Here is a 13,299-nt window from a genome sequence, read left to right as displayed (position 1 = left end):
TCAAATTAAAGTATTACATTTTAATATCTTTAAAATTACATTTTAATATTTCTATAATGTTTAGTTAAATATTATTATTTAATTTTTAAATATTTGTAAGTTTAAGTTTAAGATTAATTTAGGTTGATTTGTATTACAATAAATTATTATATTTATATAATTTGTAAGATTGTTTTTTTTAAATTGTTAATATATATATATATATATATATATATATATATATATATATATATATAATATTTTAAAATTCATTTTATTCTTAAATTTTTCCAAAAAACACCTTTTATGTATAAAAATCACATAATATTCTATTTGCACAAATTTTTATTTACACATTTTAACATTGACTATCAAACTTGAACACTTCTAATTTTAACCTTAATTTAGAGTATTATAGGTTCCAATGCTGCCAACCTTATTAGTCCCTGCCTGGACTATAGCGTTCGATCGAACGTTTGACCGCCTATTAATCCATCCGTTGACCGTTTTTTTTTATGTTTTCTTGTGTTTTAACCAAAGTTTAATCGTAGCAATTTTGTTCACTTAAATTTTATCCAAAGTTTTAACTCTGAAAGCGCATTGTACCTCTTATTGCAGGCTTCACGTGGCCCGATGCAAGAAAATTGTGGCAATACTATTTTAACCAAAGTTCTGTCATTTTATATACCATTTCCAATTTGTATTTTATCCAAAGTCTGGAAAATTATGGTGACAAACATGAAACTTAGGTGCATGCAAAGTTTATTATATAGCTGCCACCTCTCACGCAGCTGGCTACCACTGTCTGCCACCGTCTGCCACCTCTCAAGTAGCTCGCTACCACATTAAGGTACCTTCCTAATTTCTGAAGGAAAGGTGATTCTGTAAGCCAAATTGATCGACACAATTTCCATTGCTTATCTCTAGTTTCCACCGTCTTCAATCAAAACTTCATGCTCGAAATGAGTTTCCTTCCTTCCCACTTTCCCTCATCTCCATTTCCAGGATCTGCCCGAGAAATTAAGTAAACGACCGCAATATTTAACTGTAACTTGGAAGAATTCCCGCTTCTGCGACTATCTTGGTCCCAGCCACTTTCCGGGTTGTTTCGATCTGTTCCGTGAGCGCACTTGGCTTTAGGAAGCTTCATATGTGCCGGCTTTAGGTAAATTTGGTTGAATAAATCAACTCTTCGGCTTCAGATTGAGGAAACTTAGTTTTACACGCAAAAAACTCGCTATATTATCTTGTTATTTTAGTTGTAGAGGAAAGTTCCAGTTTACATCGCAAGGAAAGGAACCGTTGATATTTAAAGGAATTGCGAAAAATTTACTGTGTTAGAGCAAGGAGTCATTCTTTTGTGAGCTTTTAAACTTTTCCGAACTGGTCTTATTCAAAATAGTGCTGATCGGACTTTCTTGTTTTCTGTTTTTAAAGTCTGAATGAAATTATATACATATGATAAAATTGTAAAGTTTGCGAAATTTTTTTTTGTTTGTGGGTCTTCCATGCCCTCCATGCCGTCAAATTTGAAGTTCATTGTAAGTTTCCTGAATTTTTCAAGATGGTAAACGTTTTCGGCGAGGGATTATTTTATGTTGTTTCCGAGCTCCTGCTGTCTTAGCCCTTTGTGAAGTGTATATCTGATGTAAATTGCATTATAGCGTGGATTCTCGATTTTGAAAGAGACTTTCTAAGGCATTGAACCGGGAATCATAACAGGAGCTTCACTGCAACTCCGCTTACTTTGTATATCAGTGGAAGGGTTTGGACGGAGAAAGTTCTCTTTCGCTGCCTTCAGAGCGTAATATTCTAGAAGGTAGGCTCTCAGAAGTTGCCTCGGTGGAATTTTCAATCTTGAGCAGGGTTCTGTGCTTCTGTTTTGAGCGGATTTGCCTTCTGTGTATTTTTAAATATCGGAAATCCGAGGATTTGTTACAAAACATCATCCTGAACGCACGAGGCCTCTTGCATCGAGTGTTAATGGGATTTGCATGTTATCTGTAAATGTGCTGAGTTGTACTTACAACCTGGTATATATCACCGCATTTTGTTTTCCTAATTTTGTTTCTTTTTCATTGGTATGAGATCGGCGAGAAATGGTGGGATTTTCTGTTATCAATTTGTTTTTAGTAGCAAGGCCGGGTTTTGCAGCAAACTTTTGTCCTTTACTTCCGAAGCTTGATCCACTTCTTATTATATATATATATATATATATATATATATATATGTTTAAAAGCTACAATGTTTAGCTTGGCAAGTCTTAAAGATATTTTTTCTTCACAAGATCAAAAAGTTTCAAATAAGTTGTATTTAATTTGGTTAATGAACATGTCTAAAAACTGTTTCTCCAGGAACCGTTTTCTTTATGTTGCAATTTTAATGTCAATATTCTAATTTATTATGTTGGTAATCCTTTTATAATGTTGCCATTTTTCAGATCCAATTTCCTGGGATTCTGTTTATGTTTTCTGAGGCAAGTTTATCTTCAATTCATTAGAGTTTGTGGAGAATATTATGTGCCATACCTGCGAAACCTTGCAAAAACTCAAAATCTAGGCAATGGGAGGCAGACATTCAAAAAGTATTCGCCCGAGGCGTTACAGTTCTTCTTCGTATGGCCCTTCACCAGCATGGGATTCTTCATCCTATGGTCCTTCACCAGCAGTTCCATCGGAAACTTATGCACAACCAGCACAACCAGCGACTAAACAGAAGTTGCAAAGGAGATACTCCCGAATCGCTGACAATTACAATTCACTTGATGAGGTATTCTTACTCTCCTCGGTTTTTGCATACCATATATGTTGTTAAAAATTAAGTGTTTACTACTTTGCACTTTGGTTTTTGGATGCCATACATGTTAAAAATTAAGGGTTTACTATGCATTTTCAGGATGGGTTGTTGTCATTTCTTTGTGATGGATTTGGAGTCATATGGTTTTTTCTTATTATTAATCAGATATGTGCCTTAGATTATATAACTTATTCGTTTCACCGGTTTTCATATTTCTTAAAGCTTAGTAAACATTTAAATCCAGTGGAATACTTAATTTGAATTGAAAAATAATGCTCATTGTTGAGATCATATTCAGTAGTATTAATTCAAGACAATTAAGTAATTTATTTAGGTCAACAAACAACGCAACAATTTTGGTCAAAGGTTTAGTCAGATTGTAATGCTCTAAAGAACTGGCTTTGCATGGGTTTCGATGTACCTGATTATGATATTTGAGTAATTAGCTTGTATTATCGCATGTATTTCAGTGTGAATTGGCTTGATAAGTTATGGTTATAAGCGCTATGGGGAGAATTCTCTGATTTGTTTCTATTTTTATCTTTTTTGTAGGTGACTGCAGCTCTTGCACAAGCTGGCCTCGAATCTTCCAATTTGATTGTAGGGATTGACTTCACTAAGAGCAATGAGTGGACAGGTAAGTTCTATTATCCATGATCCTGAAGTTTTTAATGTCATAATTTTCATGCAAGTTAAAATTTTAAAATAGCCAATCTGCCTCTATCTAAATGTGGCCCGCTATGTTTATTTGCTCAAGAACTGTTAGTGTGTTTCTGTAGGCAGCTCATATATATTGAATACAACTTCAATCAGTTTTTTAGTTTAAGTTGATAATTCTGCAGGCTTTTTACTTTTCAATCCAAATCAAATTAAAGTCACCACTTCAACATTTTGTTATGGATTTTAGGTGCAAGGTCTTTTAATCGCCGAAGCTTGCACCACATTGGAGACACTCCAAACCCTTATGAACAAGCGATTTCGATAATTGGGAGGACCTTATCTGTATTTGACGAAGACAACTTGATCCCTTGTTTTGGTTTTGGGGATGGCAAGTTTTGATCTCTATTTCGATTGAAAATCTTGTTTGAATTTGGCTCAATTTATTTTTCTTATGTTGGTTAACATGAATTCATAACATATGCAGCAATATGGTTATTGCTAATAACGTGTTGTTTCTTTCACAGCTTTGACACATGATCAAAGTGTGTTTAGTTTCTATCCAGATGATAGGTTATGCAATAGATTTGAAGAAGCGTTGAGACGCTACAGGGAGATAGTCCCACATCTTCGACTGGCTGGTTGGTTAATGAAACTTTGACATTCCACCTGAAGATATGAAGATTAATTACCTTTAGCATTATAAGCCTTAAGCTAGGAAAGAGTGTCTGACTGGTTTACTTGATATGTGTATATGTTGCGTATGTCCTGTGTTTTCTTATACATTTCTTGTATGTTCTTTTCTTATTTAGGGCCAACATCTTTTGCCCCAATTATTGAAGCAGCAATCCGTATTGTGGAACAGAGTGGTGGGCAGTACCATGTTCTCTTGATAATTGCAGATGGACAGGTTGCAAATCTTCTCTATATGGATTGGTTATTAAAATGAATTGTTAGTTTTGATGAAGGGACTGCCTTGTCTGTTGTCTGTTTAGTAAAAAAATTTAGCATTTCTTGATTTATTTATACCACATACCTTGAGAGCAATGGGTGTTATTATTGTTTTACAGGCATTGTTGTTGCATCTGTACAGGGAGCAAAGTTTTGATCCTTATTTTGAATCTTAATGAGAGTCTTCAAGTCCTCTTAGGCACAATTTTTTTTTTATGGTCATTAGTATTTTTTTGGTTCTAAACATAAACTTTTGTGAATTGTCATTATGGCCTTTGTTGTTGTGTAAAGTTTTACATTTTCATCGTTGGTTGGATCTATACAAACTAGCAATCTTCAATTCCTCTTCGGTACAAGATTTCTGCACTATTTATAATATATATATTGAGCATGGTTGTTCATGTTGTTTGTGCATTAAGTGTGGTTTTCCTTAATCATGAATCATGATCATAACCTTCCTTGATGCTGCACAGTTTGTTGTTTTTTTTATCATGACAAAAAGTAGAATCTTCAAATCCAACGGACCTGCGGATGGTTACACTTTTAAAAAAAACATTTGGTTCCATCTCTATTTCGTGGGTTAAATATTTAAATCATATGAGAGAAAGCGAGTAAGCATAAATCATATAATGTTTAAACCATAAGTTTGGCAATGCGCCTGATGAACATAATATTTATTGTATAATAATAATGTCACGACAAGCTTAAGCCTTAAAGTACGATTTTTCTTCTGCTTATACAATCGACAAATGACACCAACGACAAAAGTTAAGAAAGGTGAAACAACGGCTTGCTTGTTCTGAAACTGCTGGTTCTAGGCTTCTTTTCTACATGTCTTGATTATTCTATGTCTTGCTTATTCTAAGAGTTTGCATTGTGGTTGTGGCAGACCCCGGCAGGGACTACCGCCACGGCAGTGGCTCTCTTGTTTTTTAAGAATTTTGCTAGTTTTTTATTTAGATCTTTTTAGGAACGCTATAATACAAATTAGTATTTTGCATTCTTCACTTCAAAGCCATTGATTTTGTTTAATTTGTTGATTCAAATGACCAGGACTAAGGTAGTGCTAGTGTAACATTGACGATTGCTCATGGTTTTCATAAAATGAATATTATTAGTTTGTTATTAATGGAACCAATTCCATTAAAAATTGTTTAAAATATAAATGGATTTTTGGTAAGTGCATCTTCATTTCCATGGATTTATGTCTTGGGAATGAGGGATGCCTTTTCATTACCACGGATTTATGTCTTGGGAATGAGTAAAATAGGTATCATTTGGCATTAATAAAGATAATAATTTGTTTTTTTAATTTATTTCAACACATCAAGAAGTTGTTCAAAAACCGTTAAAATAACCCATTAGGATAGGGTGGAGATTCCATGCAAGCCCTCTTTCTATGGGATTCGCTTTGGGAGAAGTCATGAGAATATTGTCTTTACTGAAGGTTTTTTTAGAATTTAAAAATGGAGTTGTTTATAATGGGATTTTTTTGGAGATTTCGGTGGCGGAATCCGGCGAAAAAATTGAGGTTAAATCTTGATTTGTGTTATTTAAAATGGTTTTTTAACTGCATATTTGGATTCAGCACCCTGAAAAACCTCTGGGACGCTTTGATTGTGCAGAAACTAGCTATCAAACTTGCGATTCCAATAAATAGCTGCCGGATTTTGACCAAAAAAACCCACCAGAAAAGCTTCCAAAAAGTCGCATTATAGACAACTGCTTTAAAAATAACTAACCAAGACATTGAAGGAAGTTTTATCCAGGTCTGAACAAGTTGCCATTGAGATGTAACTCTGCCAATTTACTATGCCAATTTCCTCCGCAGTATTCAGCTGAAAACTAGTGCTTGCTTTCGAAGGATATTAAATCTTTTTTCAGAGAGAAAAACCGATATAGATTATATTAAGGATATATAAAAATCTGGATACATATCAAAATCTGTGAGGCTCAGCTGGTTAACATACAGCTGAAACAGATGACAGATTAAGTGACGAATGCGGCAACATATAAACCTATCATTACAATTATGATCAAGCTGGTGGATCCATCCTCATGATAACAGAGGCACTTCAATAACGAAACAGACCTGTCCCAAAAAGAAGAGTTATTGAGAGAAGACATAAGATACCACATGAAAAACGCTTCGTGGGAGAAGCGAAACCGCCATGGAAAGATATTGAAAACATATGAAACGTAATGAAAGCCAAAATCTGTAAAGCACCCCCCATTGAGTGAAGCAGGTCCCAAAAAAGAGCAAAGACATAGTTAATCTGAAGGAGGCAGGAGGCCCGTGATTGAGGTCAGAATAGAGTGTAAGGGCATCCTGGAGTGCTGAAAAATGCATGCATTTCGCCATTTCCATAGGAACCAACAGGTGAGGATAAACAGTGAACGCCAGCAAGGATTCTTCGCGCACCACCAGTTGAAAGCATCCTGAACAGATGAAAAAACTTGATGAGGAAAACCATAAATCAAAGATAATTCGTACCAGATTGTAGAAGATGAGGCGCAGGAGAAGAACATGTGCGAGTTTGTTTCAGCTTCCGAAAGGCACATTTGGCATCTGCCCGGGCCCTGCCAACCCTTTCTTTGAAGAACTTCCCATGAGAGATTCCTGTCCGAGAATAGAAGCCAAGAGAAGAGAATCATCTTGAGCGGACAGGAAGCTTTCCAAAGCTTGAGTGGAAAGATGGGGGAGGGAGGCCGCTGGCCCGATAGAACTGCTGCATAAATATCTCGGACGCCAATAGGCTGAGATGTTTTCTGAAGAGACCAAATAAGCTCATCCTTTGATCCCGATTGAGTGAAGCCTTTGCTAGAAAACCAGTGGATAGCCGCTGTCCATAAAGGATGAAGAGGGAGGGGCATCGATAATTCCGCCGCGTCCTTCCATACGGGGGACTGAGATAACCATGAATTTATTAATTTGTTCCATGTGAACAAGCCCCTTGAGAAAAAAAAGGATATGAGAGCAGAGGGAATCCTCGATTCCAGATTGAGGACAGTAGGGTCAATGCCGATAAAAATGCTAGATCCTGTGCCAAAATTCCATCTTAAATTCCTGAATAAAAGAGACTGAATCTTTCTGAAGCTTTGCCAAATAGGGGAGCCTCGCCTGATGCCCAGAGCGCGTCTTCTGAACCAAAAAGCAATGCTTTTTCCTTTGAGGTATCTTTGTTTGATGATAGCACTCCATTGACATTTTCCATAAATGCCTCTGAGAAGGGATTTACAAAGAAGCGCGCGGGACGGGGGAGCCGATTATTGTCGAACAGGTGTCGGAAGCCGTTTTTCTCCACCAATCCCTGTAATATCCAATCTTAAACAGCCATGGGAGGCTTCGTCGCATGCAGTCTCCATGCATGGAGCCATGGAACGTGGTGGTACGTGCTTTAAGCTGCTCTATTCATCCATGCAAGGAGTTTAACATCTGTCCAGAAGTTCTCAGCTTTATATCCCCTCCCTAGCGGTTTTTTTCGTTTTTTCCTCCTCTGGCCTCTCGGGCTAGGGGAATTACGCCCTCACGGCCCTCTTCTTTAGTTTTTTCTGGCCTTCCACTGCATGCATGGTCGCCTGGTTTATCTTTTCGACTCGGCTCTCTGGTTCTTCGCGCGCTTCGCAGTCTCCTCTCAGGTCAGTCATCTTTCTATAGCTTTCAACAGTTTTTCCTTATTTCAGTTTTTGATTAGCAAAGCTTAAAAGGTTCTTCGTTAGTTTTCTTGTATCTCCTTCATGGAGTCTTTCACATAGATATCAGTCTTCTCACGGGGAGCGAATGGTTTTATCTTTTGTTTATCTGATAATCTTTTGTTTATCTGATAATCATGCTGAAACCTTTTTTCAATAGAATTATAGATTCTTTCTACGTTTATTGCCCCTGTTCGGACCTTCATTTCCGTATTGGGAGATGGTGGTGCATTATCCGTGTTTATTGTTGCTGCTTTGACTGCAACAGTCAGCCAGTAGCATAGGCCATTTGTCTGTAGTTTCTTGGTCTCTACCAAGGGCATCAACGCATCGAATCCCTCCTCTGCGCTATAGTTTTTTCCGGTGACTTTTTTTCTCTCGGAATTAAGAATTCAAACTTCTTTTCCGACGGGTCTAGAGGTTCTTAATGACCTCTCTGGATTATCACAGTTGGCATCATGCTTCTCCCTTCGCATCGGTCACCCATTTTTCCTCCTATTTGACAGTTTGACGGCTGGTTTTAATCCATCTAGAGACTTCGCATTAATCTTCCTCCGTCCTTGACCTTCCTTTTTCTGAATTCAGATATCTTATCAGCCTCCTCCTTAATTTCTATATCTTGTTTTTGTCCTGAGTCTCTGACAAAATCTTCCGAGAGAATTATAATTCTGTACTTCTCTAGGTATTTTCTCTCTGTTGGATCTTTTATAGAGATCTATCTAGTACTGTCTGTGGTTCTTAGGCTTCCCTTTATCGATCTCTTTCTTCTGACTAGAATGTCAGAAGACAGTGACTCTCCTGCCACGCGAGCTCTTTTTAGAGCTGCCATCGAAGCGGAAGCTGCTCGTGACAATGCCACCCAGGATCACAGCTGGCATGCCACGGTGAATGATATGCTCTTTCCTGAAGTGATTCATGACTCAAAGAGGGGCCCGGCCTCTCCAAAAAAGAAAGTTTCTGTCCATGGTCGGCACCCCCGCAAACCCAGAGAGCTGGTCAAAACCATTCCCCCTCCAAAAGCTGTTTCCGTGTCCAGCTCTTCTCTGTCTCAAAGGATTGATAGCCTCCAAAAACATGCTCTGGTCGGGAAATGGTATTTTCCAGAAATGAATGTCGAAAAGATGAGGGAATGGATATCTGCTACGTGGTCTCCACTCATAGGCTATACTCCGATTATTTCTCGACTCATGAAAGACTGGCTCTCTTTCCACTTTCAGAAAGTTTCTGATTTAGAATTGATTTTGAACAGACCATGGGTGTTCGGCCGAAGTTTTCTCTCTTTGTCAAGATGGTATATGGGTTTCGACCCTCTCAAGAATACTCCATCTCATAACATGATTTGGGTCAAGCTCCCAAACTTGCCCTTGGAATTATGGACGACTGAAACTCTCATAATGATCGGGGATGCAGTTGGTAAATTCATATATGTCGATCCATGGGTCAGGGGGGAGAAGGATAAAAGAATCGCGTGGATTCTTATTGAGAAGCCTTATAAGGGAGGCTATCCTGATCAGCTTGAGATATCATGGGAGGGTTTTAAAATCTGTCAGAGACTTGACTTCTGGGGCATCCCTTTTCGATGCTCCTGTTGTCATCGAACGGGCCACCTCATCAGGAACTGCAAACACCGATCAAAATTCAGGGCGAACAGGTATCCTTCGGATAAGAAAAGAGGTACGGGGCCAGACTCCCTTTCTGAAGATGTATGCAATTCTGAAAATCATTTCTCTTTTCAGTCAACGGATCTTCGATGCTCACAGCTCAACTCTCAACTTCAATCGGAGTCTCCAAAACTTGCGGATTTTCAATGTCCGCCCATCCCTGAGCCGCATCTCGAGAACCCCGTGCCCTCTCCACAGGAAAAGAATAAAGCGGACTTTGTGGTGGGGTCTCATCCTATCATGATCACTTCCTCCTCGCCATCTCCAAATAGGCCTGGCACCGCCTCGCAAAAGGGTAAGGAACAGTTGACGTCCCCTACCCCCTTCAACTCCCCATCACAGTCCCCTGTTAACAGTCTCGACAGTGATATCGACCTCCTCTTACAACGGAATCCACCGATTCTCGAACCTCTCACTATTCATAAGCCGTCCTTCCCATCTATTAGCCCCAACTCAGCAAAAAATATCACTGTCAGGAAAAAACAAAAAGGAGGAAGCCGCCACTTCCGCGGCAGAACGATCGCTTCCGATTTGGGGGTTACAAATTTGTCTCTTCTGGAAGTCCCAATCATGGAACCTACTGTTTCGCAGCCTCTTAGAGCATGTCAGGCTGGTCAAGCCTCCAAATGACCTTCTTAGTATCTTTTAACATTTGGGGTTTGGGTGCCGCCCCAAAATTCCTGGCGCTTAAAGAGACTCTTGTTTCTGCTCATCCTTTCATCATTTTTATTCAGGAAACAATGCATTCAAGTTCAGACTCGCTGGCTTTCTTCAGAAGAATGTTCCCCTCTTGGTATATGGTTGCTACAGGAGCGGAAGGTATGTCGGGTGGTCTGGCAGTTTTGTGGAACCCGGTCTTGGTCAGTGCAAAGGCCTACAAATGCTGTGCTGGGATCCTCCTCTCGGTTTCTATCAGAGGAAGGCCTCAGATCATCAATATATTAAATATCTACGCACCCTATAGGGACAGATCTCCTTTCTGGGACAAGCTGTTTGTTTCTGAGATTCTTGATATAAAATCATTGTTAATTGCGGGTGACCTAAACCTGACCCTCAACTCTGCTGAATGTTGGGGTTGTTGTAGAAAGCAGGACCGCATGGCCGATAAAATGCGTCAGGAGCTTCTAAATAGAAATTTAGTTGACATAATTCCTGAAAAAATGGTCCCAACTTGGGAAAATGGCAGGACGGGCTCAGCTTACATCGCTAAAAGAATAGATCGCTTTATTATAAATGCCAGCCTTATTGAAAGCTGGGGTATGCCTGTGGCAAGAACGGGTTTGGAACCCTCCTCGGATCACAGACCCATCTTCCTGGAATGGATGGATATCAATTGCAAGCTCGGCTACCCGTTCAAATTTAATAGCTCCCACCTCGACGATAGATCCTTCAACAATCTCATGGCTAGCACCTGGCGAGACATTCAGCAATCTGAGGGGGCTTTCTTATATACATTCCGGGAAAAAATCCAATTGCTGAGAAATGCAGCAAAGGATTGGCAGATAAAGAAGCGGAAGGTGGACAAACAAGAGCTAATTGATATCAAAAAAGAATTATGCTATCTCTCCGATCCGGCCCATTATAATGGTCTGTCTTTCGAGCAGAAAATTCGCATCAGATCCCTGGAAAAAAAGAAACAAGAGCTGCTTCAAAAGGAGGATGCATTATGGAGACTTAAGAGTAGAGCGACATGGCTCAGGGAGGGTGATCGAAATTCTAAGTTTTTTCACAATTTCGCTAATGCACGTCGGGCCAAAAATTCTATTTGGAAGATTGAGGATGGTGAGGGGGGTTTTTTCCATTCTCAACAAGATATATCCGCAGAAGCCACTAGATTTTTTCAACATCAATATAAAAGGCAGGTTAGCGATGCGCTTGACTCTCTATGGGCTGTGGAGCAGGTGCCTGAAATGTTCGATGGAGGCGCAAATGATCAATTCTTTAAGCCAATCACGGAAGGGGAACTCCTCGATACCATTAAAAAGCTCAAAAGGGATAAAAGTCCGGGCCCCGATGGTCTGCCTATCGAGTTCTTCAGTCATTTCTATGATCTGTTAAAAGAAGGTCTATTGAGCATGGTGGATGCTTCACGTATGTCTGGGCACATTCACAATTCGCTATCCGCCACCTTTATTGCTCTTATTCCAAAGAAGGTTAAATCGGAATCTTTCTCTGATTTTAGGCCGATAGCCCTATGCAATACCCTATATAAAATTTCATCAAAGATTATTGCGGATAGGCTGAAGGTGGTTTTAAATTCTTTCATAACAAAGGAACAACATGCCTTTTTAAAAGATAGGCTCATTATGGATGCTGTAGCTATGACGCAGGAATGCCTTTTTTCAATCTCAACAAAAAATATCGATGCCGCTGTCCTGAAGATTGATCTTAAAAAAGCCTACGATTGCGTAGACTGGGGCTTCCTCAGAATTCTTCTCGCTAAAATCGGATTAAGAGCACAGGGTATTAAATGGATTATGGCGTGTGTTGAAAACGTCAATTACTCTGTTCTCATAAATGGCATCCCATCTTCTTTCTTCCCAGCAGAAAGGGGCCTCCGCCAGGGATGCCCTCTTTCTCCTCTTCTTTTTATTCTCGTGATGAACTCTCTCAACTCACAGATCAATCTATCCGTTCAGGAAGGGAGGTGCAGGCCGATCAAGATTTGCAAGGACATTTCACTCTCTCATAACCTCTTTGTAGATGATATTCTCCTTTTCGCCATGTTATGTAAATCTTCATGGTTATGCCTTTATGCGATATTTCAGAAATTTCAATCTGCATCGGGCCTCTCTATCAACAGAGACAAGTCCACGTTATATCACAACGAATCAAATTTGGAATTGGCTCATTGGATCGCTGATCTTTTTGGCATAAATCTCGCTCTGATAAAGGATGGGTTTAAATACCTTGGATTTCACCTAAAAGCAAAAGGTTATTGTGCACGGGATTGGCAGTGGCTGATCGAGCGTTTTTATAATAAAATCTCATGCTGGGAGATGCGCTTTTTATCCTTGGCGGGCAGATTCATTTTGGTACAGTCCGTTCTTTCCCAACTGGCGGTCTATTGGAGCCATCTTTTCCTTCTTCCTGCGTCCATTTTAAGTAAAATGGCCTCTCTGGCTGCCTCTTTTCTATGGGGCGGTAGATCTTATCAGTCGAAAATCCATCTGGTAAAGTGGGATTCCATTACTAGGCCGAAGAAGTTGGGCGGATACGCGTCGAATCAATTCCTTCCTGAAGAATGCAATAAACTCGTACCCGAGGCTGAACTAGATTTGGATGGAGTCACTCACGTGGTTTAGAGCATAGTTATCAAGTTCGAATCTGAACTTTATACCATAGATAAAAATTTCGACTAAAAAATTTTAATTCGAAAAAAATTAGGCATTATACATCTTAAATATACATATATAATTAAATCATTTTTATAATTAAGACATTTACCAATTAATATTTAATACTTGTTTTTATAAAATTCCTCTTAACATAAATATATATAAAAAATCAATTATGTTTTAGTCAACTTCAAAATTTTCTTTCCTTATTATCTCAACTTTTT

The 13,299-nt window shown here is 39.0% G+C and overlaps 1 protein-coding gene across 1 annotated transcript; it reads left to right on the top strand.

Moving 5' to 3' along the window:
• The first annotated feature begins 900 nt into the window (after positions 1-900).
• On the top strand, positions 901-4,381 carry LOC149207933 (E3 ubiquitin-protein ligase RGLG5-like). Its single transcript, XM_089398187.1, has 7 exons — positions 901-1,144; positions 1,702-1,798; positions 2,420-2,748; positions 3,328-3,412; positions 3,683-3,823; positions 3,960-4,073; positions 4,245-4,381. The coding sequence occupies exons 3-7, from the start codon at positions 2,542-2,544 to the stop codon at positions 4,379-4,381; spliced, it is 684 nt and encodes a 227-aa protein (XP_089254313.1). The 5' UTR covers positions 901-1,144; positions 1,702-1,798; positions 2,420-2,541.
• The last annotated feature ends 8,918 nt before the right edge of the window (positions 4,382-13,299 follow it).

The sequence above is a fragment of the Pinus tabuliformis genome, chromosome 1_2, assembly GCF_031772625.1.
Source record: "Pinus tabuliformis cultivar Carrire ecotype Pingquan chromosome 1_2, CPIR1, whole genome shotgun sequence".
Taxonomy (NCBI): Eukaryota; Viridiplantae; Streptophyta; class Pinopsida; order Pinales; family Pinaceae; genus Pinus; species Pinus tabuliformis.
Note: the sequence above shows the minus strand (reverse complement) of the source record. Positions and strands in the feature narration are given on the sequence as shown.